The sequence below is a fragment of the Rousettus aegyptiacus genome, unplaced genomic scaffold (genome assembly GCF_014176215.1).
Source record: "Rousettus aegyptiacus isolate mRouAeg1 unplaced genomic scaffold, mRouAeg1.p scaffold_m13_p_8, whole genome shotgun sequence".
In the NCBI taxonomy this organism is placed as follows: Eukaryota; Metazoa; Chordata; class Mammalia; order Chiroptera; family Pteropodidae; genus Rousettus; species Rousettus aegyptiacus.
Genome location: NW_023416311.1, coordinates 18,270,576 through 18,293,456, shown reverse-complemented (window position 1 = coordinate 18,293,456; position 22,881 = coordinate 18,270,576). Strand labels below are relative to the sequence as shown.

Sequence of the window (22,881 nt, the reverse complement as noted above, 5' to 3'; positions counted from 1 at the left end):
GCCAAGACTATAAGCCATGACCCGTAAGACTGGCAGCAGATTTCTCAAAAGAAACTGTGCAGGACAAAAAGGCTTGACACAAAATATTCAACATGATGAAGACACAGGATCTACAACCAAGAATACTTTATCCAGCAAAGCTATCCTTTAGAGTTAAAGGACAGATAAAGAGCTTCCCAGACAAAAATAAGCTAAAAGAATTTATCATCACCAAGCCAGTATTTCAGGAAATGTTGGAGGGACTTCTTTAAGAAGAAAAAACATGTATCAAAACAGGAATAAAGAATGGTAATAACTACATTCCTATCAACAAGTACCTCAAATGGAAAAGAATTAAGTGCCCCAACCAAAAGACAGAGTGGCTGAAAGTATAAGAAAACAAGACGCCTACATATGCTGCCTATAAGAGACTCACTTCAGATTAAAAGAGACACACAGACTAAAAGGAAGGGGATGGAAAAAGATATTGCCTTGATGGACCTCAAGGGTATTGCACTGAATGAAATAGGTTGGACAGAGAAAGATAAATATCACATAATTTCACGTACATGTGGAATCTAAAGAACAAAATCAACAACAGCAACAAAAGTGGAAATATACAGAGAATATTTAGAGGATACAAGATGGGAGGGGGTTTGGGGAGACAAGAAAAGGCAAAGGGATTAAGAGACACAAATGGATAGTTGCAGAATAGATTTTCAAATGTAGAGTGTACCATGGTGAAGATGGTTAATAATATTGTAATAAATACGTAAAGGGGAAAAGGGGTACTAGATTTAGTGAGGTGATCACTTCGTGAGTTATGGGGCTCTCTGATCACTATGCTTTACAGCTAAAACCATTATATTGTTATATGCCAGCTATAATTGAAAAAACTCATTGAATTGAACAATGTAAATACAAGCAACTAATTGTCTATTATATTTCAATAAAACCAAAAAAAATGATTTTTTTCCTCCCTTCAATTATCAGTTTTTGCTTCATATATTTTGGGGCGCTGTTGTTAGTTGTGTATGTTTATAAGTGTTCTATCTTATACCTGATGACTTGACCCTTTCATCAATATATAATGTCCCTCTTTGTCTCTTGAAACAATTTTTGATTTAAAGTTTTTTGTCTGATATTAGCATACCCACTCCTGTTCTCTTTTGATTACTATTTGCATAGAATATCTTTTTCTATCTTTTTATTTTCATCCTCTGTGTCTTTGGATCTAAAGTGAATCTCTTATAAACAGCATATCAATGTTTTCTATTTTAAACCCATTCTGTCAATTTCTACCTTTTAACCAGAGTTTAATCCATTTAGATATTAAGTAATTACTGATAAAGAAGAACTTCTGCCATTTTATTATTTGTTTTTTTGTATGTCATTTTTTTGCTCCTCAATTCTTTCATTACAAGTGTCTCTTATGCTCATTTGATTTTTTTAGTAATGTACCATTTTGATTCCCTTCTCATTTCTCTGTATACTTCTAAATTCTTTTCTGAGGGGTTACCTTCAGAATTACAATTAACATCTTAAACTAATAACAAACTAGTTTGAATTAATACCAGCTTGGCTTCAAATATACAAAAACTCTGCTCCTATACAGCTCTTTCCCTCCTTTTTATATTGTTATTGTCACAGATTATATCTTTATGTATTGTGTGTTGATTATCATTGATTTATAATTGTTGTTTTATATGTTTTTCTTTTAAGTCATATAGGAAAAAAGAGGAGTTACAAAATATAAAATACAATGAAACTGACTTTCATATTTACCTTTACCAATATTCTTTATTTCTTCATATAGCCTCAAGTTCAACCAGAAGGACTCCCTTTAGCATTTCTTGTAGGGTAATCCTATGAGTAATGAACTCATTCAGCTTCATTTTGAAAAGGAAGGAGTCTCAATTGTTCCCTCATCCATGGAAAGTTTTGTGAAATATAGAATTCTTAGTTGACAGATTTTTCTTTCTACACTTTAATTATGTTATCCAACTGACATCTGAGCATCATATTTTATGATGAGAAATTGGCTGTTAATCTTACTGAAGATTCCCTTGTACATTACAAGTTGCTTCTTTTTTTGCTGCTTTCCAGATTTTCTCTTTAGCTTTTTTATTTGAGTTCATTTATAATGTGTCAGTTTGGATCTCTTTGACTTTATCCTAATTGGAATTCATACTATTTGGAGTTTATTGAGCTTATTGGATATGTATCTTTTTTAAAAAATCAGATTTGAAAAGATGCTCATGGTCACTAATCATCAGAGAAATGCAAATTAAAACTGTAATGAGATATCACCTCACAGCTGTCAGAATGGCTATTATCAATAAGTCAAAAAACAAGTGTTGGCAAGGATATGGAGAAAAGGGAACCCTCATACACTCTTGGTAGGATTGCAAATCGGTACAGCCACTATGCAAAACAATCCGGAGGTTCTTCAAAAAATTAAAAACTGATCTACTTTTTGACCCAGTAATTGCATTTCTGGGTCTTTATCCAAAGAAAACCAAAACAATAGTTTGTAAGGACCTATGCATCTCTATGTTCATGGCAGGATTATTCACAACAGCCAAGATATGGAAGCAACCTGAATGTCTATCAACGGACAATTGGATAAAGATGTGGTTCATATATGTAATGGAATACTAGCCATAAAAAATGAAATCCTACCATTTGCAAAAACATGGATAGACCTAGAGGTTATTATGCTGAGTGAAATAAGTCAGACAGAGAAAGATAAATACCATATGATTTCACTTATATGCAGAATCTAAGGAACAAAAAGAGCAAACTAATCAAAAACAGACTTGCAAATATAGAGGACAATCTGGTGACAGCCAGAGGAGAGGGGGTTTGGGGACTGAGAGAAAAGGGTGAAAGGTTAAAGAAGTACAAATTCATAGTTGATAGATGATCATGGAGATGGGGAACACCGAATAGGAAATGTAGCAGTAATGTAATGGCTATGTGTAGAGCCAGAGGAGTAATAATCAGGGGAATCATTTCATAACCTATATAAATGTCTAACCAATGTACTGTGTACTTGAAACTAATAAGATAAAACAAAATGCTAAAAACACTGACAAAAGGAAAAAAAATTGGGGGGTGTTTTCAACTGTTATTTCTTCAAATATTCTTTCTGCCCTTTCTCTCCTTTTCTTCTATGACTCCCATTATTTCTATGCTGGTACAAGTTTTTCAGGCTCTGTTTATTTTCCTTCATTCTTTTTTCTTTCTGCTCCTCAGATTGGATAATTTCATTTGACCTATCCACAAGTTCACTGATTCTTTCTTCTGTCTTCTCAAATCTGTTATTAAACTCCTCTACTGATTTTTTTATTTTAATTGTATTAATCGTGTTATTTAATTTTTTTTTCCTGTATGATTTGACATTTGAAGCCTTGCTGACTGGGGAGAGACTGCTCCTCCCAAGGTGAGCTAATTCCTAGAGAGCAAAGGACTCATCTTGAAGTGTGTCTTTCATATACAAATCAAGCAAGCCAAAGCCCATATGCCCAACCAACTACCTCCTTTATGAAGCTCTTACACTCTAGGCAACAATGTCCCTGCCTTAATCACCCCAGGGTGAGATATCAGACAATGAAGGACAGCTCCAACAACCAAGAGACCACTGAAATTATTCAAACTAGACAATCCTAAGTGTGTTTACCCTGCTTTACCCATCCCTTTCCATGAAAACCACAATAAAGGCTGTTTCCCACACTTTCCTCCCACTCCCTCTCCCTCTTGACTGACCCTGGTGCTTCTGCATGTGCTCTGTGTGTTGTGCTGCACCTCCTGCTTCTAGATATCTATCTATCTGAGTATAAAATGTCTTCCTTCATGATGTTAATTTCTGTGCCTGTGTCTTATATACCTGATTAAAACAAATCTTGTGTACATATTAAAACATTATTATACTTTTAAAAATATTTTATTTTTCAGTTTCTAAATTTCTATTTTGTCCTTTTTTTATAATCTCTCTCTCTCTCTCTCTCTCTCTCTCTCTCTCTCTCTCTCTCGCAATATTCTCTATTTGTTAAAAAAAAAAAAAAAAAAACGTGCTCCTGGTTTTCTTTAGTTCTTCATCCATGATTTTCTTTAGCTTGTTGAGCACATTATTTGAGATGTGATTTAAAGTCTTTGTCTAGTCAGTCCAAAATCTGTGCTCCCTCAGTTTCTTTAACTTCCCTTTTCGAATTGGCCATATTTTACTTTCTTTCCACGCTTTGTAATTTTTTTGCTGAAAACCGAATATTTTGAGACTATAGTGTGGAGAGAGTAGAGAGAGAAGAAGGAAAAAGGGGAGGGAGAAGGAGAAGAGAGGAGAGGAAAAGAAAAACTACTTTCCAGGTCTTCGCAGAGTATCTCTGTGTTGGGGCACAATACTTAGCCATGCCATTTATAGTTCTGCCTTAGCATCCATTTCCTGCTGTGCTGAACCTAAAGACCAGCCAGAGGTAAAAACTATAGCCTTCTCAAGTATTTTCTGAGTATGCATCCTGCCTGGATATGGGAGCTTTTCAATGCCTTATTTTCCAAAAATTCTCTTTGCCCAGTTTTTTTCTCCCTGGCTTTCAGTATGTCTATTGTTTGCCTCACCTATTATCTTTTGACCCACGTGGCACTTGCTTGTTCATTAAGCTTTTAATATTTTTTTGGAACAAGGGCCACTCTGTTCATTCTGGGACCATGTACCCACACCAAGAACACAAACTGCTGTCTTCAAGACTGCCACTGTACCAGGAGGGGATGGCTCAAGCACTACAAAACTCTCCTGTCCTGTTTCTGTGACCTTTCTCTTGGTTGCTGTCAACTTTTAACTATCTTCCAGAGTTCTGACATGTTTATTTTGACTGTTTTCTCAGGTTTTTTGGTAGTTCTGGGGACACATGGGGTGCTAAAAGTCCCCACTCTACCCTTTTCACTGATGTCACTCCATGAGCTCAGTTTGGAATATACTAAGTAAGGTGCCTCTAGGATATGAAGTGTAGGAAAAGTTATAAACTCTTTGAGGCCAGAGACTTATCTATTATGTTCACCATTGGATCCAATGGCACACAATGGGTACCCAACAAATATTTGTTGAATGAATGGAACTCTTCAGTAGACATTTGAAAATATGAACCTTAAACTTGACTTCAATGTATGGCCTAGATATAAGGATTTTTGAATCATTGGTGTATAGATGATAATTGAAGTCATTGATGAAAAAGAACTTGTTTTCAAATTACATGAGTAATAAAATCCTTTTTAAGACAAAGCAAAATTACTACTACCACCTGCCTCCCTCAAATTAACGATTAGCCCTGTGTGTCCTTCAGACTATTTACTATCTATTTTTACTACACATGTATCCAATAAAAATTATATATGCAAACATACATATATATATATTTGCAGATAGCTTTATATGTGTGTATGTGTATGTATATATTATATATGCACATATATATAGTGGAAATCTTTCTATATCAGTAAAAAATATATGTAGTCTTTAAGATACTCAAGATATTATCTTGAACACAATATATTATAGAAGTTAAAAGCACAGATTTTAGATTTAGACTACTTTTATTTAAATACTTGCTCCGCCACTTATAAGATGTGTAACTTTTTCAAACTACTCTCTTTCTTCATCCTAAAGTGGAGCAATGATAATACATGGTACATTTCTAGTGAAGGTTTTATTCAAGATTTAAACAAAATAATCCCTATAAAGCACATAGCGCCATGTTTGGTACATGGTGAGCTTTCATTAAAAGTTGACTACTCGGAATGAACAATCCAGAAAGGAAATTAGGAAAACAATGCCATTTACGATAACATCAAAAAGAATAAAATGCTTAGGTATAAGTTTAACCAATAAAGTGTACAACATTTACACTGCAAAACATTGCAAAACATTGGTGAGAGAAATTAAAGAAGACCTAAATAAATAGAAAGACACCTTGTGTGCATAGATCGGAAGACTTAACATTGTTAACATGACAGAACTAATCAAAGAAATCTCCATATTCCAGCAATCTCTATCAAATCCTAACCCTCAGATTCATATAAAGTTGTAAGGGACCCCAAATGTCCAAAACACTCTTGAAAAAGAATAAAGTTGGAGGACTCATACTCCCTGATTTAATTTTATTTTATCTTATTATTTTATTTTATTTTATTTATTTTTTACAAACATTTATTTTATGAAATTGGCCCATATGATTATGGAAACTGACAAGTTTATAATGTCAACAAGAATTGATGTTGTAGTCTTGAATCCAAAGGCCATCTAGATGTCTCATATTTCCTGATTTTAAAACTTCCTGAAAAATCACAGTAATCAAGACAGTGTGATTTTGCAAAAGGATGGACATATAGGCCAAAATAATAGAACTGAGAACTCAGAAATAAACCCTTGCATCTATGATAAATTGATTTTTTCACGCTTTTCAATTTTTTATTTTTGTATGATTTATACAATAAATAATGCATGAGTAGAGCACTATTATAGAAACTTTACAAGTAAATGAATATGTATGTATCAAATGTATAAGCTCAAAAGTTCTTCCCGATAGAATTATATAATCAAAAAGATTTGGGTGTTTTTGACAAGTTGTTTTCAAGGAGGAATTCAATGCTACTTGTTTTTACATTGTTAATGAATAGAGATAAATATTTCTATGTAAATTAAATAAAGCCAGTGGGAAACAAGATAGATAAAGAAGAACTCCCCTGGAGTAAAAACCAAAAAGTTTGTCCAAAATGATTAGATCCATATTTTGCAAGTCTTGAAACATTGACCACTAGTCACACTTCTATATGGTCAATTAATTTTTGACAATGGTGCCAACACTATTCAATGAGGAAAAAAATAGTCTCTTCAATAAATAGTGAAACTGGATATCTATATGCAAAAGAACTAAGTTAGACCCTAAACTTATACCATATACAAAAATTAATTGGAATGGATAATAGACCTAAATGTGAAAACAAAAACTATAAAACTCTTAGAAGAAAATGTAGGGACAAATCTTCATGACCTTGGAATGATTTCTTAAACATTATACCCCTGCTTAAATAAAGCACAAGCAACAGAAGAAAAAATAGAAAAACCAGACTTCGTCCAAATTAAAACTTTTGTACACCAAAGGACAATAATAAAAGATAATAAACAGACAACCCACAGAATGGGAGAAAATATTTGCAATACACATATCTGACAAAGAATAATTTTCAGGGTATATAAAGAACCCCTACAAATTAAACAACAAAAGCACAAACAACCTAATTAAAAAATGGGCAAAGGACTTGACATTTTTCTAAAGAAGATATATAAATGACAAATAAACACATAAAAATACTCAACACCATTAATTGGTAGAGAAATGCAAATAAAAACTACAATGAGATACCACATCAAAACATTGGGTTCACTATTATCAAAAAGATAATTACAAGTGTTGGTGAGAATGTTGAGAACTTGGGACCCTTGTACATTACTGGTGGGAATGTAAAATGGTACAGCCCCTGTGGAAAGCAGTTTGACAGTTTCTCAAAGAGTTAAATGATTACCATGTGACTAAGCAATTCCATTCCTAGGCATACAAAGATTTGAAAACAAGGACTCAAATAGATACTTGTACACCCTTGTTCGTATTAGAATTATTCACAACAGCCAAAATGTGTCCATTGACAGATGAATTAATAAACAAAACATGGTAAGAATGTACGATGGAATATTACTCAGCCTTTAAAAGGGAAGGAATTCTGACACATGCGACAATGTGGAAGAACCTTGAAGACATTACACTAAATGAAATAAGCCAGTCACAAAAGGACAAACATTGTATTTTCCCACTTATGTGAAATATCTAGAATAGCCAAATTCATAAAGAATGAGGAGTTATTGCTTAATGGTTACAGGATTTGTTTAAAAAATATATAATGGTGATGGTTGCACAACTTTGTAGATATAACTAATACCACTGAATCATACACTTTAAAGTAATTAAAATGGCAAATTTTATGTTATATATATTTACCCCCCCACACACACACACACACCCCTAAGAAAAAAATCAGGCAGGTCCTCTGTTAAAGAAATTTATAATCTAGTAAGAGAATTTGGACGTTAAAAAAAAAAAAATCAAGTATTTAATGATAGAATCAGAACTGCGGGGACTAGAAAGGAGAATGAGGGAAATTCCTGGGGTAATGGAAATGTTTTACTCTTTCTTCTAGTGAGACATTTATATTTTGATTGTGGTGTTTACATCGGCATTACATTTATCAAAACATATGAAAATTTACAATTAAGATCTGTGCATTTTACAACATATAAATTTTACCTGGGGAGGATATTATTAGTTACCACTAATCCCTTGACTATTAATATATATTTCAGTTATTTTCTCCTAATTCTCACTTGTATGGAGTCTGTTTCATACGGAGGCTTTTAATTTTAAATAGTTAAGTTAATCAGTTTTTCATTTATCATTTCCATATTTATGTCTTGCTTTAGAGAGTATCTCTTATTCCAGGTTTATAAATATATTCTTTTTTTTCAATATTTGTATCATGTATATGTATGCATGTGTGCGCTTGTATGTGTATATTACATATAGCTGTTGACTAGCTGGAAACCATGGGCAAGTTTCCCAACATTGCTAAGCCTTGGTTTTCTCTTCTGTAAAGTAGGGATAATAACTATTTTGTTTTGTTACTGACATGATTGAACAAGATAACATTATGTTATAATATGTCATAAATGTTTGACCCATTTAGAATTCATTTAGTAAAGGGTAGCTATTATTTAAATATATATTAAATTATTATCTATCTATTATGGTATTTGACATTTTGTCATAATTCTTTGTGTATCTGCTTCTGTCACTAAGGATTTTCGTTTCACTTCCCTCAGTGCCTAACCGAGTGCCTGGCATTTAGCAGGCGTTCAAATATTTGATGAATGAATGAATGACTTGATTGAATGGATGAATAGCACAGGATAAAACCAAGTGGTGAAGGGGGAAAGAAGGAGTAATTTTATCAAGCAGCTCTGATATGAAACTAAACACAAAATTGAGGTCCAACCAGGGTAGGAGGAACCTTATTAAATTAGGGGCTCTTATCCAAGGACGGATTTCAGGAGGACTGAGGTTCCACAGATTGAAACTGCATATATATGTTTAGGCGAAAATGCCTTTTTCCAGGGAGAGGGTCCATAGGCAGACTGTAGTTCCAGGAGACCAGGAATCCTGAGTACCTTGTCCACCGTTGTATTCTTAGCCCAAAGAGCAGATCCTGGCAACTCAGAGATTCTTATTGAATGAGTGTCCAATTGATTGAATGGAAAGCTTGCATCAGATTTACAAAGTAGTCTTTAACTCCAAAAAGTTTTAAGACTCAATAATCTTGAAGGAAAAAAAATTCAAACAGATATCTGAGATAAGCTCTATCTGGTTCAGAGTTCTGAGAGAAATTTATCACCGTGGAGTGACCAAGGAACCGCTCCTTCTATTCCTTTCAAGAGACTGGGTGATTCCCTCCTCAATCAGTTTTCTGATTCTCACAAGACAGACTGCAGTCAGGCTTGACTCATAAGCCGACTTCCGCCACCTACTCTCTGCGTGTCCTTTGTTAAATTATTTAAACTGTCTAGGACCAGGTTTTCACCATAACATTCACCTTGAGAGCCTGATGAGTGGATTAAGTCAGAATGTTGGTATAATGCTGGAGCATTATAATGCACAACCAATTTTGTGTCCTTTTGTGTTCCCCTCACCACTTTAAAAAATATATATATATATATATGACATTTGTTCACATCTATTTACATGGATGCCCTGGCCTTGAGGCAGTTCCTTTCTCTAACCACTTTGCCTCTACTGGTTCATAGACTTGCTTGGTTTGGCTATATAAGTAAATATCATCTATGGTCATTTCTAGAAACTGCTATCCAAATATGCCTAATTACTCTTTAGCACAAGAATAATGGGGGGAAACTCACATTTGTTGACCTTTTATTGCATACCAGCACTATACTGGGCATTCTTGTGCCTTATCTTACCCTACAAATTAGACTTGTTATTAACTAGAAGCATTGACAAAGTTTTTGCTGTAAGGATATTAGTTTTATACCTGGACCATAGTAGAGAGTAAAAAAATAGTTGTTAACTGAATACACTTTCTTTTTGTGTTTTAACATAAACTTCACAAACATGCAAGCATGAGCAGATGTACTTCCAAACATAAAATAAGACTGAAAATTGGTGAGTTCTCAGGGAAACTGATTTGTATGAAGCTATTTTTAATACATCAATCAGCAACTATTTACTGAGTGAATAGTATATCTTCAAACTATGGAAAGATCTGGGGTTTGCAAGAACTTACTATTCCAGAAACTGAGGAGCTGGTTGGAGAGATTAAACCAAGACTAGGGAAAAGCTACCTCACTGGCCCAGACTGAGCAGATTCTGATTGAGAGTGAATGGGCAGAGACTTGCAGGTTTTCAGGACAGATCTCTTGGCAGGATTGAAGGAGAATTTAGTGGGCAAGTTTTGGATTTGGTGTTGGGACACCAGGGATTTCATTTTGGCCAAAGCTTAACTGGTTGGGAGACTTGCAGTAAGTCCCTTAACCTCTTCAGACATAATTTTAGCATCTGGAAAACAAAGGGGCGTGTATGTTTTGTTGACCTTGTTCAGTTATTAATTGCCTCCCGATTCCTAGATTCTAAAATTCTATGCCATCCGCACTTTTATTTTTCCTTTGAGAAGAAAATCCTTCCTATGCTTGGAATTTCAATTAAGCCAATCAATGGAATTTTTAAAACACTATACTCTAGGAGACTATGCCATAAATTTTTTTTAATTTTTAAAAAATTGTAGCAAGATACACATAAAATTCACTATCTTAACCATTTTTAAGTGTATAGTTTAGTGCATTTTGTGTTAAGTATACTCACCTTATTGTGCAATCATCACCACCATCCATCTCCAGAACTTTTTGTCTTGCAAAACTCAAACTTTAAACTCATTAAACAATAACTTCCCATTCCTCTCTTCCTCCAGCCCCTAGAAACTACCATTCTACTTTGTTTCTATAAATTCGACTACTATAGGTACCACACATAAGTGGAATCATACAATATTTGTCTTTTTGTAACTGGCTTATTTCACTGTGTCAGGACGTCCTTCCTCTTTAAGGCTAAATAATATTCCATTATATAAATATACCATATTTTATTTATCCATTCCTCTGTGGATAAACACTTGGGTTGCTTCCACCTTTCAGTTCTTGTGAATAAGGCTGCTGTGAACATGGGTATACAAATATCTCTTTGGAACCCTACTTTCAATTCTTTGGGATATAGACCCAAAAGTAGAATTGCTGATAATTCTATTTAAAATTTTTCAAAGATACACAAGTCTGTCTTCCACGGTGGCTGTACCATTTTACATTTCCACCAACAGAGTGCACAAGGGTTCCACTTTCTCCATAGCCATGCCAACCATTGTTATTTTCCTTTTTTTTTTTTTTTTAATTAATAACCATCCTGATAGTTGTGAGCTAATATCTAATTATTATTTTAATTTGCATTTCTCTAATGATTAGTGATATAAAACATTTTTCCATGTGTGTTGCCATTTATATACCTTCTTTGGGGAAATGTCTTTTCAAGTCCTTTGTGCATTTTTTAATGGGATTGAGTTTTTGTGTTGAGTTGTAGAAGTGCTCTTTATGTATTCTAGGTATTAACTCCTTATCAAATACATGATTTTGCAATTATTTCTTCCCACTTCATGGTTTGCCTTTTCGTTCTGTTGTGTCTGATGTGCACGTTTTAAATTTTGATGTAGTCCAATTCATCTGTTTTTTTTCTTTTGTTGCCTGTGCTTTTGGTGTCATATCCAAGAAATCATTGTCAAATACAAGTCCATGAAGCTTTTCCCCTTTGAAAAGTTTTATAGTTTCAGCTCTTACATTTAGTTCTTCCATACATTTTGAATTAACTTTTGTATATGGTGTAAGGTAAGGATTCAACTTCATTCTTTTGTATGTGGATATCCAGTTTTCCCACCATTTGTTGAATGAGACTATTTTTCCCCAATAGAATGATCTTGGCACTCTTGTCAAATACCATTTTGCCATATATGAGAATATTTTGTGCTACAAACTTTTGGAGGTGATGGTACGAAAATGACATAGTCTCTGTCTTAAGGAAGCCTCAGTGGTGTTGAATACTCAGAGTCTGTTTCAAACAGTATTTGTACAGTGCTGTTTGTGTGCTCGTGAGAATTGGTCCCGTTTGCCCACGCTTTGTCTAAGCTTCCCATCCAACCAGTGAGGTACAAAGAATGATCCTCAGAAACTCAGTCCCCAGAGAAGCACAGGTATGGCTTATGCGGGGGCAGGCTGAACTTGGGTTCCTGGCTTTGTATCTTGCTATTTTCAGGTAAGATGGACCCTAGTATTCTCATCTCTACACTTCACCTTACAGAAGTGAAATGAGATGGTAGGTATTGACTAACCCTGCAGCTAGTAGGATCCTGTGCACTAAGGAGTTACTAAATGCTAGGGGCCAGGCGTAAGGCGCAGACATCAAACAGGATTAGGCTGCAGAGAAGCGCTGAAGGACACCCAAAAAGCTTGGACTCCTATAGCTGGAGCCCCCACCCCGACCTCAGGTTTCTCTACCCGGAACCTGGGCGCGGCTGGGCTGTGCTACTGGTGCGGGTGGGAGCCGAGTAACAGAAAAATGCTTGCGACGAGATTCTCATTGAAATGACCCCGCAGCCTCCGCAGAGGAAGATTTGACATTTCTAACGACGTCTCTAGAATTAGTTTCCTTGACGTTCTCCCTTTAACTCACCTCCCGCGGAATTATTTCTTCCCCTTTACCCCTTCATTGGGTTACTTTTTTTGGTACGCCCTCACCCTGATTTGAGGCAAGACGGCCCCGCCCGCTTAGGCACTGCGCATGCGAACCCCGCCACAGGGGTTGGGAGGGGGAGCACGGACCCCGCCCCTTCGCGGCTCCACGCGTGACGTCGGGTGGGTGCTGGCCTCCGCCCGGCTCCGAGCGGTGAGAGCGAGCGGCTGGCGGACCCGACCGCGCTAGACCGGGAAGGGATGCGGGTGTAGCAGTCCTGCTGGGAGGACTGGGGGTGGGGAGGGGAGGCCCAAGGGATATTGCTAGCCGCTGACCCCCAGGCTCTGCCCTCCCTTTTCCTGCTTTTTTCCCAGTTCCAGAGGTGCCGGGACGGGAGGCAGGGCAGTGGCTGAGCATTTGTGACACCTGCATTTTCCTGGAGCTCTCCCCCTCCCCCACAATCCCCTTCCTGATGTTCCTTTTCATCAGGCCGTCGCTTCTCGCTTGGGAAGGGGCACTTCACTTGGAAGCAGGAGATGGGGTTTCAGACCTTGGCCCTAACATTCCTATGTGAAAGTCCACGAGCTTCAGTTTTCCCTGCAGTATTTTTACCTAGCCTCACTTGGTTTTGAAGATCAATATGACTCAGAAAAATAGGAAATGGACATTTGTCGAGTTCCTGCAAGGCCAAGTATTACGCAAACTGCCACATTTAGCCCTCATTCCATGGTGTTCTTAGACTACCCCTTTCACAGGTTCTTAAACTCACAAAGTGACTGCTTTTTCTTGCATAGCCAGTGAGTAGCAGAGGGCGATTTAAATTGAGCACTTTAACTCTAAAGTGGATTTTTTTTTTTTTTTTTGTCAGACACTCCCTTCGGGCTATTGGCTGGAACTGTTCTTCAGCCAAACCCTAGCCCCAGAACAGCTGTTTCCTGAATTTCTACCCTTGAGAATTCTCCCTTTCAGGTTCCTTTTTCCAGCACAGCATTCTCTGCTCTGCTTCCGCCTTGATTGCTTCAGAAATGAAATGCAGCAAACATCTGAGTGGTGCAGGGAGATGAGCACTGGAAGTCAATAGACTCGAATTCTTGTCCTGGCTCTGCCACTGTCTGTGGCCTTGGACAAGTCCCTTGTTTTCTTGGCACTTTAGCTTCCTTTTGAATAAAATGGGTAAATGCTTTCTGACTGACAGGCCCTTGTCCAGTTCTCCCTTCCTGTCTTCCAGCAGGCTCTCCGTGGAGGCCCAGACCCCTCTGCTCCCCATGGGCAGCTGCCAGGCAGGGCACAACCTGCATCTCTGTCTGGCCCACCACCCACCTCTGGTCTGCGCTACTTTGATCCTGCTGCTTCTTGGCCTTTCTGGCCTGGGCCTTGGTGGCTTTCTCCTCACTCAGAGGACTGGCCTACGCAGCCCTGACATCCCACAGGTGAGTACCCTCCTGCTCATCCTTCCCATGAAGGCCTGCTCTTGATGCTAATTTCTCACTTCTCTCCTACCTTCCTTTTGCACACAGGACTGGGTCTCCTTCTTGAGATCTTTTGGCCAGCTGACCCTGTGTCCCGTGACTGGGACAGTCACAGGGAAGTGGCATGGGTCTCACATCGTGGGCTTGCTGACCACATTGAACTTTGGAGATGGTCCAGACAGGAACAAGACCCAGACATTCCAAGCCACAGTCCTGGGTAGTCAGATGGGACTGAAAGGTGAGATCAAGGAGGACGGAAGGGTTGGACATCAAAACACACAGGAGTGGGCCCTGCCTCTGACCTCACCATCCTGGTGACCTTGGGCACACCACTGGGCCATAGTTACTTCTGCTATAATAAGAACTAAAACATGATGCCCACTGTGTTGGTTCTCTATAAATGTTTTCTCTCTCCCCTTCCAGCTCTGAGGTTCTTTGATTCTATCCTTAGAGGTATGATGAGATGGGCTAGATTTGACCTTTTGCTCTTTCTCATCCCTCTTCATCCCCGTACCTTCTCAAAGAGTCACCTTGTATTTCCTAAGGGATATCTGAGAAGCATGTTCCATTCAGTTAAACTCTTGAAGAGGGAGGAAAGACAGGTGAATTCTCTGACTTCTGAGGTCCTTTTCAACGCTATCATTCTAAGATTCTTCTGTGAATCACATATATATGTGTGTTGGAGGGGTAGGCCTCTGTGTTTCCAGGTATATGTGTGTATGATCAAAGAGCAGGAATAAAGGAATGTATCTAATTTATAGCATTATTGATATGTGATTCATTAAATTGTACATCTAATGTACAATTAAATGGCTTTTTATATATTCACAAAAATGTGAACCATCATCACAATCAATTTTAGAACATTTTCATTACCAAAGAAATCCTGTACCCATTAGCAGTCACTTGCCTTTTTCTTCTAACCTTCCAGCTCTAGGCAACCCACTAATCTACTTCCTGTCTCTGTAGATTTACTTATTCTGGACAGTTCATATAATATGTAGTCTTTCGTGACTGGCTTCTTTATTTAGCATGTTTTCAAGGTTCGTCTGTCTTGTAGCACGTATCAGTCCTTTGTTTCTTTTTACTGCTTAATTGTATTCACTGTATAGTCCACATTTTATTTGCCCATTCATCATTTGATTGATGTTTGAATTGTTTCCATTTTTTTGGCTGTTATGAATGATGCTGCTGTAAACACTAATGTACAAGTTTATGCGTGATCACGTTTTTTCATTTCTCTTGGGTATATAACTGGGAGTAGAATTGCTAGGTCATATGGTAACTATGTTTCATCTTTTGCGGGACTGCCAGACTGTTTTCAATGTGGCTATACCATTTTATATTCCCACCAGCAGTATATGAGAGTTCCAGTTTCTCCTCATCCTTACCAACACTTGCTATTATTTGTCTTTATGATTATAGCTATCCTACTAAGTGTGAAGTGGTACCTCACTGTGGTTCTTATTTGCATTTTCCTGATGGTTAATGATATTGAGCATTTTTTATGTACCTATGGCCATTTTTATTATCTTCTTTGGAGAAATGTATATTCAGATTCTTGGCCCATTTTTAAAATTGGGTAAATTTGTCTTTTAATTACTGAGTTGTAAGAGTTCTTTATATTTTCTAAATATGACTCTTATCTGATGTATGATTTCCAAATATTCTCTGTTATTTCCTGGGTTCTTCACACTTTGTTGATGGTATGCTTTGAAGCACAAACATTTTTAATTTAAGTGAAGTCTGTCTGAAATTATCTATTTGTTTCTTTTGTTGCTTGTGATTTTAGTATCATATCTAAGAAGACTTTGCGTAACCCAAGGTTACTAAGATTTACTTCTATATTTTCTAAGAATTTTATAGTTTTAGCTTTTACATTTAAGTCTACATTACATTTGAGTTAATTTTTGTGTATGGTATGAGGACGGGGTCCAATTTCATTCTTTTGCAGATAGCTATTCAGTTGTCCCATTATGTTTTGTTGAAAAGACTTCTTTCCCATTGAATAGTCTTGGCACCTTTACTAAAAATCAGTTGACCATAGATATATGGGTTTTTTTCTGACTCTCAGTGCCATTCCATTGATTTGTATGTTTATCCTTATGCTCATACCACACTGTTTTGATTACTGTAGCTTTGGAGTAAGTTTTAAAATCAGAAAATATAAGTCCTCCAACTTTGTTCTTTTTTAAGATTGGGCTATTCTGGATCATTTGAATTTCCATATGAATTTTAGGATCAGCTTGTCAGTTTCTGCTTTTGCAAAGAAACCCTGTTTTTTTATTTGTGTGTGTGTGTGTGTGTGTAAATAAAATGGTTAGAAACAAAGTAATAACATCAAAAATTATTTTGGACAAAATAAAAAATGAGCACTATGTACCAAGCGTGGGAAACACAGTGCTCTGTAAGACATGGGCCATTACCTCAAGTTGTTCACAGTCTAGAAAAGATGCAGATGTGAACAGAAGAAAATACCTTTCAATGTGTGAAGTGGAACACAACAAGGTCCAGTGGGAATACTAGAAAGTCTGTCAAGCGGGAATGGTGAAGACAGATTTTTCCAAGGATACAGTAACTGGACTAAAGCTTGAGTTAGGCTTAGGTATGTGCCCTTCCAGCCAGACAGAAGAACATGTGCAAAGGCATGCACATGAGGACCATGATGGTATATTTAGGAAATTCCAGGGATTCAGTTTGACCGAAGCAAGGGAAGGATTTTTGATTGAGAGGCAATAGGCCTGAAAAAGCGGGCAGAATCCCATGGAGGTTCTCGTGTGCCAAGCCATGGTGGTTGGACTTTATACAGTACATAGGGCAAACCGAAAGATTTTAATCAGGAAAATAGTAGGATTTTGTTGTTGTTGTTGTTGTTGTTGTTGATGATGTTGTTTTTAAAAGATCACACTCTGTTGGCTGACTGTTTGGAAGAAATGTGTCCAGATACAGGAAGACCAGTTAGGAAGTGGTAGCAATAAAAAAAATGATGAGAAAAACTGAGCTAAGACAGTGCCATGAAAGAAGGGACCAATTTGAAGGGGACATTATAAGTGTGAGATTGACAGGATTTGGTGACTGATTTGATCTGGGGAACATAGAAAAAGGGAGTTCTCCTGCAGAATTTTATGGGTACATTTCTCGATCGTAATTATGACGTATATACTGGTTTGTATTTCTCTTTTTTTCACTTATGACATCATGTTTTTTGTATTACTGCAAAAAACAAAAGCATTATTTTAATGGTATAAAGTGATCCATTGAGTGGTTAGGCCACCATTTGCTACTGTTTTTTTCTATTGTTAAACATCTCTATTGTTTATTTTCGATACTTTTTATGAAATCACAATAAACATTTAGGTATACTTTGTATTTTTTTTAAATCTTTTCCTTGGGATTAGTTTCTACAAGTGGTATTACCGAGTCAAAGACTATTTGTCTTTTTTAATAGACAAATTCATTTTGTTGTGGATTCAGACCACACAGAAATATACAAAGCAGATGTAATACCCTCCTACCTCCCCTGCAGAGTCCGTAATTTGCTGGGCATCCTCTTTGTCCCTCTTTGTACTCATGTAAAATTGCAACAGATACAGTCTACAGCCTGCTACCCATGCTACCCTGAACAAGCCCAATCCTGTCTGATCTCAGAAGCTAAGCAGGGTCAGACCTGGTTAGTACTTGGATGGGAGACCACCGAGGAAGACCAGGTGCTGTAGGTGTAAAAAGTAAAAAAAATAAGGGATTGTAAACTGACAAGGTCCTTGCAATCTGTGAGGGTCAACCAAGTGTTGCCTTGCCTAAATAATAAAAATAAAATAAAATAAAATTGCATTGGATGCAACCACATTGCTTCTAAAAAGTGACACCAATTGAGAGTACCCATCTTCCCACATCTTCGACCACTCTTGTTATTATCATTCTTTTTCATTTTAACCAATTTAATGGGAAGAGTAATTACTTGATCGTTAAATTTACTTTCTCCTGATTGCTAGTGAGGTTAAGCCTCTTATAAGTTTATTGGCCATTTTCATGTCTTCTTTGAATTTCCTGTTTATATTCTGTGCTTATTTTTCTTAAATTATTTGTCTTTATCTTCTTGATTTTTAGAAGACGTTTATACATTCTGGATAGTAAACCTTTTTGCCATTTAAATCTATTATAGGTATTTTCAACCAATCTGTTACTTGTTTTTTAAACTTATTTTTCATTGTATAGAAGTCTTTAATTTGTTATAAAGGTAAGTTTATTGTTTATGTTCTTTACTCAGACTCTTAGATTTTGTGTATTTTTTAGTAAGGCCTTCCCTACTTGAAAATTAGAAATCTTATTCTGTATTTTCTTTTAATACTTGCTTAGATTTTTGTTTTGTTTTAGTTTGTTTGTATAGGTCTTTAATACATCTGGACTTTATAGTACGAGATAAGAGTCTTTTTTTCTCAAACGGAAATTGTTTCAGGGCCATTAACTGAATAGTCCGACCTTTTTTCCCCAATTTAAAATGGGATGTGAACTTTTTAATGGATTTTGGTGCATAGTGGAAAACTACTTTTTTAAAAAAGGATGAGCTGGTATATATAAACTGCATCAGCAATATGTATCTACCCCAATTTCACTGTAACTTTATAAATAATGGTGTGTTTGTTTTATTGATTGTAAGCTAATTCGAATTAATTTTTGCTTATATTATTTCTCAATGATGTAAATGATGGTATATAAAGTACTTTATTAACTAGAAGTCTGAAAATAGATAGCTCCCACCTAATTCTTCATTTTCTTCCATTTCCTCTCCTTTGCCTCTCATAGGGCCTTCTGCAGGAGAGCTTGTCCTCATTACAGCCAGGGTGACCACAGAAAGGACCCCAGGAACCTGCCTGTATTTCAGTGCTGCTCCAGGACTCCTGCCTTCCAGCCAGCCACCCATATCCTGCTCAGAGGAGGGAGCAGGAAATGCCACCCTGAGCCCTAGGATGGCTGAGGAGTGTGTCAAGGTCTGGAGCCAGGAAGGCCTTGCACTCACCAAACTGCTCACTTCGGTAAGAGCCTCAGGTTGTCAGTGTTTCATAGACTGCCATACTCATGCTATGTCTCGAAGGCAATTTTACCTAGTAGATAAAACACAGGCTTTATAATCCTGACTGAGAGGATGTGTAACCTTGAATAAACAACTGAGTCTCTGAGCCTGTTTCCTCACCTATAAAATGGAAAACATACTACATCCTAATTCCAAAGAATAAAAGAACAAATATAAAGTGACTAGTGCAATGCTTGATATGTAATAGAAATTTGATAAATGACAGCTATTACTACTAACTATTGTCTTTAAAGCATGATCTCTACCTCGAACGTAGAAGCTGGACTAAGGGAGAATAGGTTAATTGCTATCGTAGAGATGTGAGTAAAGTGTTATTCAAGCACAAAGTAAGGAGCAGTTAACTTGAACATTTACGGAGAGTGTTTCACAGAAACGGAGGCATTTAAGAAGGAGAATTGTATACCGTGGTTTATAACATACAAAGTGCTTCAGATTCATTATCTCATTTGATCTTAAAATAACTATTTGAGGTAGCTGTTATTATCGTATTTTATAGATGAGGAAATAGGTTTAGAGAGAGGGATTGTATTGCCCAAGCCACACAAGTGGTTAAGTGGCAGACCCATGATTTCAACCTAGGCTTTTTGACTCTGAGTTCCAGACTTGTTCTGCCCTGTCAGGGCGATCCTGAAGAATAAGGAAGATTTGGGCAGAGAATACAATAGAGTAGGTTTAAGAAAGAGGAAATTCATTCCAAGCATAGTGACCAGCATGAGTACAGGCCTAGTGTCCCCTTTGGGGACACTCCATGATGAGGGGCTCAGGAATGGCTTAGGGGAAGGGGAAGGAGAGATGCAGGGGCCTGATCGTGAGGCACCGCGATGTCAGGCTAAAACGGTATGACTTGACACTGTGGGCCATGGGAGCCACTCTGCTGAGTGGAAGAGCCTGGCCGAGTGGAGGAGAGAGTCCACTCAGGAGGCTGCTGGATACTCTTCCCTCACATTTGCAAAGACCTTGTGAGGAGCATCACCTAGAAGCTTGGAATCAGAGAAGAGCTTGTTTTCCAGACCTCACCCTGCTTGCACATCTTTAAAATGTAGATAAAAGAGAGGGATTGTAATAATAACCCCTTTCATAGGGGTTATTATTTGGGGGTTCAGTCTGATGGTCGGTCAAGAAAGCAGTTTGTAGATCATTGAGACAATTAGCTTGTATAGAGATAACATTTCCCCATTGGTTGCTCCCCAGATGTAGAGAGCCCTCTCTCCAATGGAGGCTTCTCTCTATAGCCTTGGGCTAGGGTAAGATGTCTTCCTGAGGGAAGATTCTGCACCCTCCCCCTGTCTCATTAATTTCTCCTTCCCTTCCATCCCCAACCTAGGAGGAGCTGGCTCTGTGTGGCTCCAGGCTGCTGGTTTTGGGCTCCTTCCTGCTTCTCTTTTGTGGCCTTCTCTGCTTTCTCACTGCTTTGTGCTTCCACCCGCGCCGGGAGTCCTACTGGTCTAGAACCCGGCTCTGAGGACACTGGCCTAGTTCCTGTCTTGTTCTCAGGTAAGGTTCTTTGCCCCAGTCCTGTAGGAATAGGGGATGGGGTAGGGGTAGCAATTGTAACTGAGACAGAGTCATTCCTAAACAACATGGTTTGGTTTTACTTATTTTTAAATTTTATATGGATGGAATCTACATATTCTTTTGTGCCTGACTTCTTTTGGTTAACTTTCTGATTTTTAAAATTTTTCCATGGTTCTAGTTCACATCCAAGAAGCTTTTTGGTAACAATGAGTTAGGAAGGTTCAAATTTGATGATGTGTCCTGGGTATGAATCATGTTTGTCTTCCTTTTTGTCTCAAAATTTTAATACCCAGTTTTATGACACAAACTTGTGAAATTCATTTTGAACAGCTCAAAAGAATTGAGTTATGATGCCCATTTACTAGGCACATACAATGTGCCCAGTTTACATGCACTTTCTCTTTTCCATTAGTCATCATTGCTTATAGAAAAAGTTGATTCTGCTAATAGGATCTTTGGAGGGACATAGCCTCACAAAGGTAGCCGTGGGTGAGAGACATGGCTAACTAGTTCATGTGTTGGGTCATTAAGGAAAAAAAATATTTCTGTAAAAAATTCTCACCCTGTCAGGTGGATCTCATACAATTCGAGAGTACTATATTGTGCACCCAGCTCTTAAATTGTTCTCAGTTTCAGCTGGCTGCTGTGCCCTAGAAAATAGCTGTGAGAGAAGCAGAAACAGTTCTGGCCTAGGGTAGGGCCAGAGGAATTGGACGTTCAAGATCAACTTTGCTTATTTTGCTTCGGGCTAAGCCTGACTGTTCCAAGCATCTTCATGAGACAGGAAATGATAGAACCCTTTCAGTCTTTCTTAGATCTGAGTATACTAGGAAAGGAATATTTTCTGTCCTCAGGCAGATCCAGGGGTCCTGAGGCCATACCAGTTGGGATGAGTGCCTGTACCTATTTCTGGTTGTCACTTCCTCTACTCCTTCCTCAATTTCTGCAGCCATCCCAGAGCTTCCCCTAAGGGCCCTCTGACCTGCCCTGTTTTTTTATTTTCTTTCTCTCCAGGTGTGAAACAATTTCTGGGCCTTGTTTCTGAATTTGAAGAGATGTTACCAAAAGTGGAGAGCTGGAATGCAGGGGGAAATAAAAGGCTTTTCATGCCCAATGTTGCCCAGGGTGTTTATTGGGTATTGGATTGAGTTGAGAATTTTAGCATAGACGGCTGGGGAGGTTTGGAGGGCTTCCTCACAGACTCTTAAGCTTGAGATAGAGGTTGGCATAAGGCATGGGTTACTCCAGCTCTTTCCATGGTTGTTACTTGACTTTGGAAAACACTTGGTTTTTATCCCAGTTCTGCCACTTTATGTCTTGTTTTCTTCTATGAAATAAAATCGTCAATTTCAGATAGTTGAGAGTCAGGTGGGTATAGTCATGGCAATGTTTTGACTTAATACAGTATGACCTTGGGCAGATCATGCAACTGTGAAAGGCCTCAGTTCGCTTAAGGGATTTGACAGATTGAGTTTACCCAGCAAAGATTCCTTTAACTTGGGATCCCACGTCCAGGCTGTCTGCTTACTAATCACAGCAGTCCATTTTCCCGCCTTTTCCGCACCCAGCACCAACCTCCTCTTACCCCTCCCAAAGTTTATCCTAAACGCAGGCGCAGTTCACGAGTTCTTCCCTTCCACCCTCGCCCCTTCACTGCTTCCCCTAGCAACAAGCCTGGGCTCACCACTAAGGCGGGGCGGGCGCATGCGCCGCAGCCCTCTCTACCGCCAGTTGGACAGTACGCTGTGCTCCTCCCCCTCCAAGCCTCTCCCTCTTGCCTGCCTTCCCTTACCCAAGGTCCGCGTGGCGGGGCGCGCGCGCACTCTGGCTCAGCGGCTGCCCATCTCTGGCAGAGGCAGTAAGGAGAGAGGGGCGGGGCTGTCTCTTTCGGGGCCCCGCCCACTTTGGACAGGCGCTTCTACCGCGCCTGCGCGCTCCCGCCCGGTCT

At 38.1% G+C, this 22,881-nt stretch overlaps 1 protein-coding gene across 4 annotated transcripts in view; it reads left to right on the top strand.

Annotated features, from left to right (window-relative positions):
- Positions 1–22,047, top strand: part of TMEM219 (transmembrane protein 219) — a 29,810-nt gene extending 7,763 nt beyond the window's left edge. Inside the window, exons 1-6 of one of the 4 annotated variants that reach the window (XM_016155059.2) lie at positions 12,972–13,070; positions 14,089–14,287; positions 14,375–14,564; positions 19,130–19,359; positions 20,743–20,912; positions 21,948–22,047. In XM_016155059.2, coding sequence (XP_016010545.1) covers positions 14,123–14,287; positions 14,375–14,564; positions 19,130–19,359; positions 20,743–20,880 — 723 coding nt within the window. In that variant the 5' untranslated portion in view covers positions 12,972–13,070; positions 14,089–14,122 and the 3' untranslated portion in view covers positions 20,881–20,912; positions 21,948–22,047. Of the gene's footprint in view, positions 1–12,971; positions 13,071–13,124; positions 14,288–14,374; positions 14,565–19,129; positions 19,360–20,742; positions 20,913–21,947 lie in introns of those variants that run through there. The other 3 variants (XM_016155060.2, XM_016155058.2, XM_016155056.2) reach the window with 3 other exon arrangements.
- Positions 22,048–22,881: the final 834 nt, after the last annotated feature.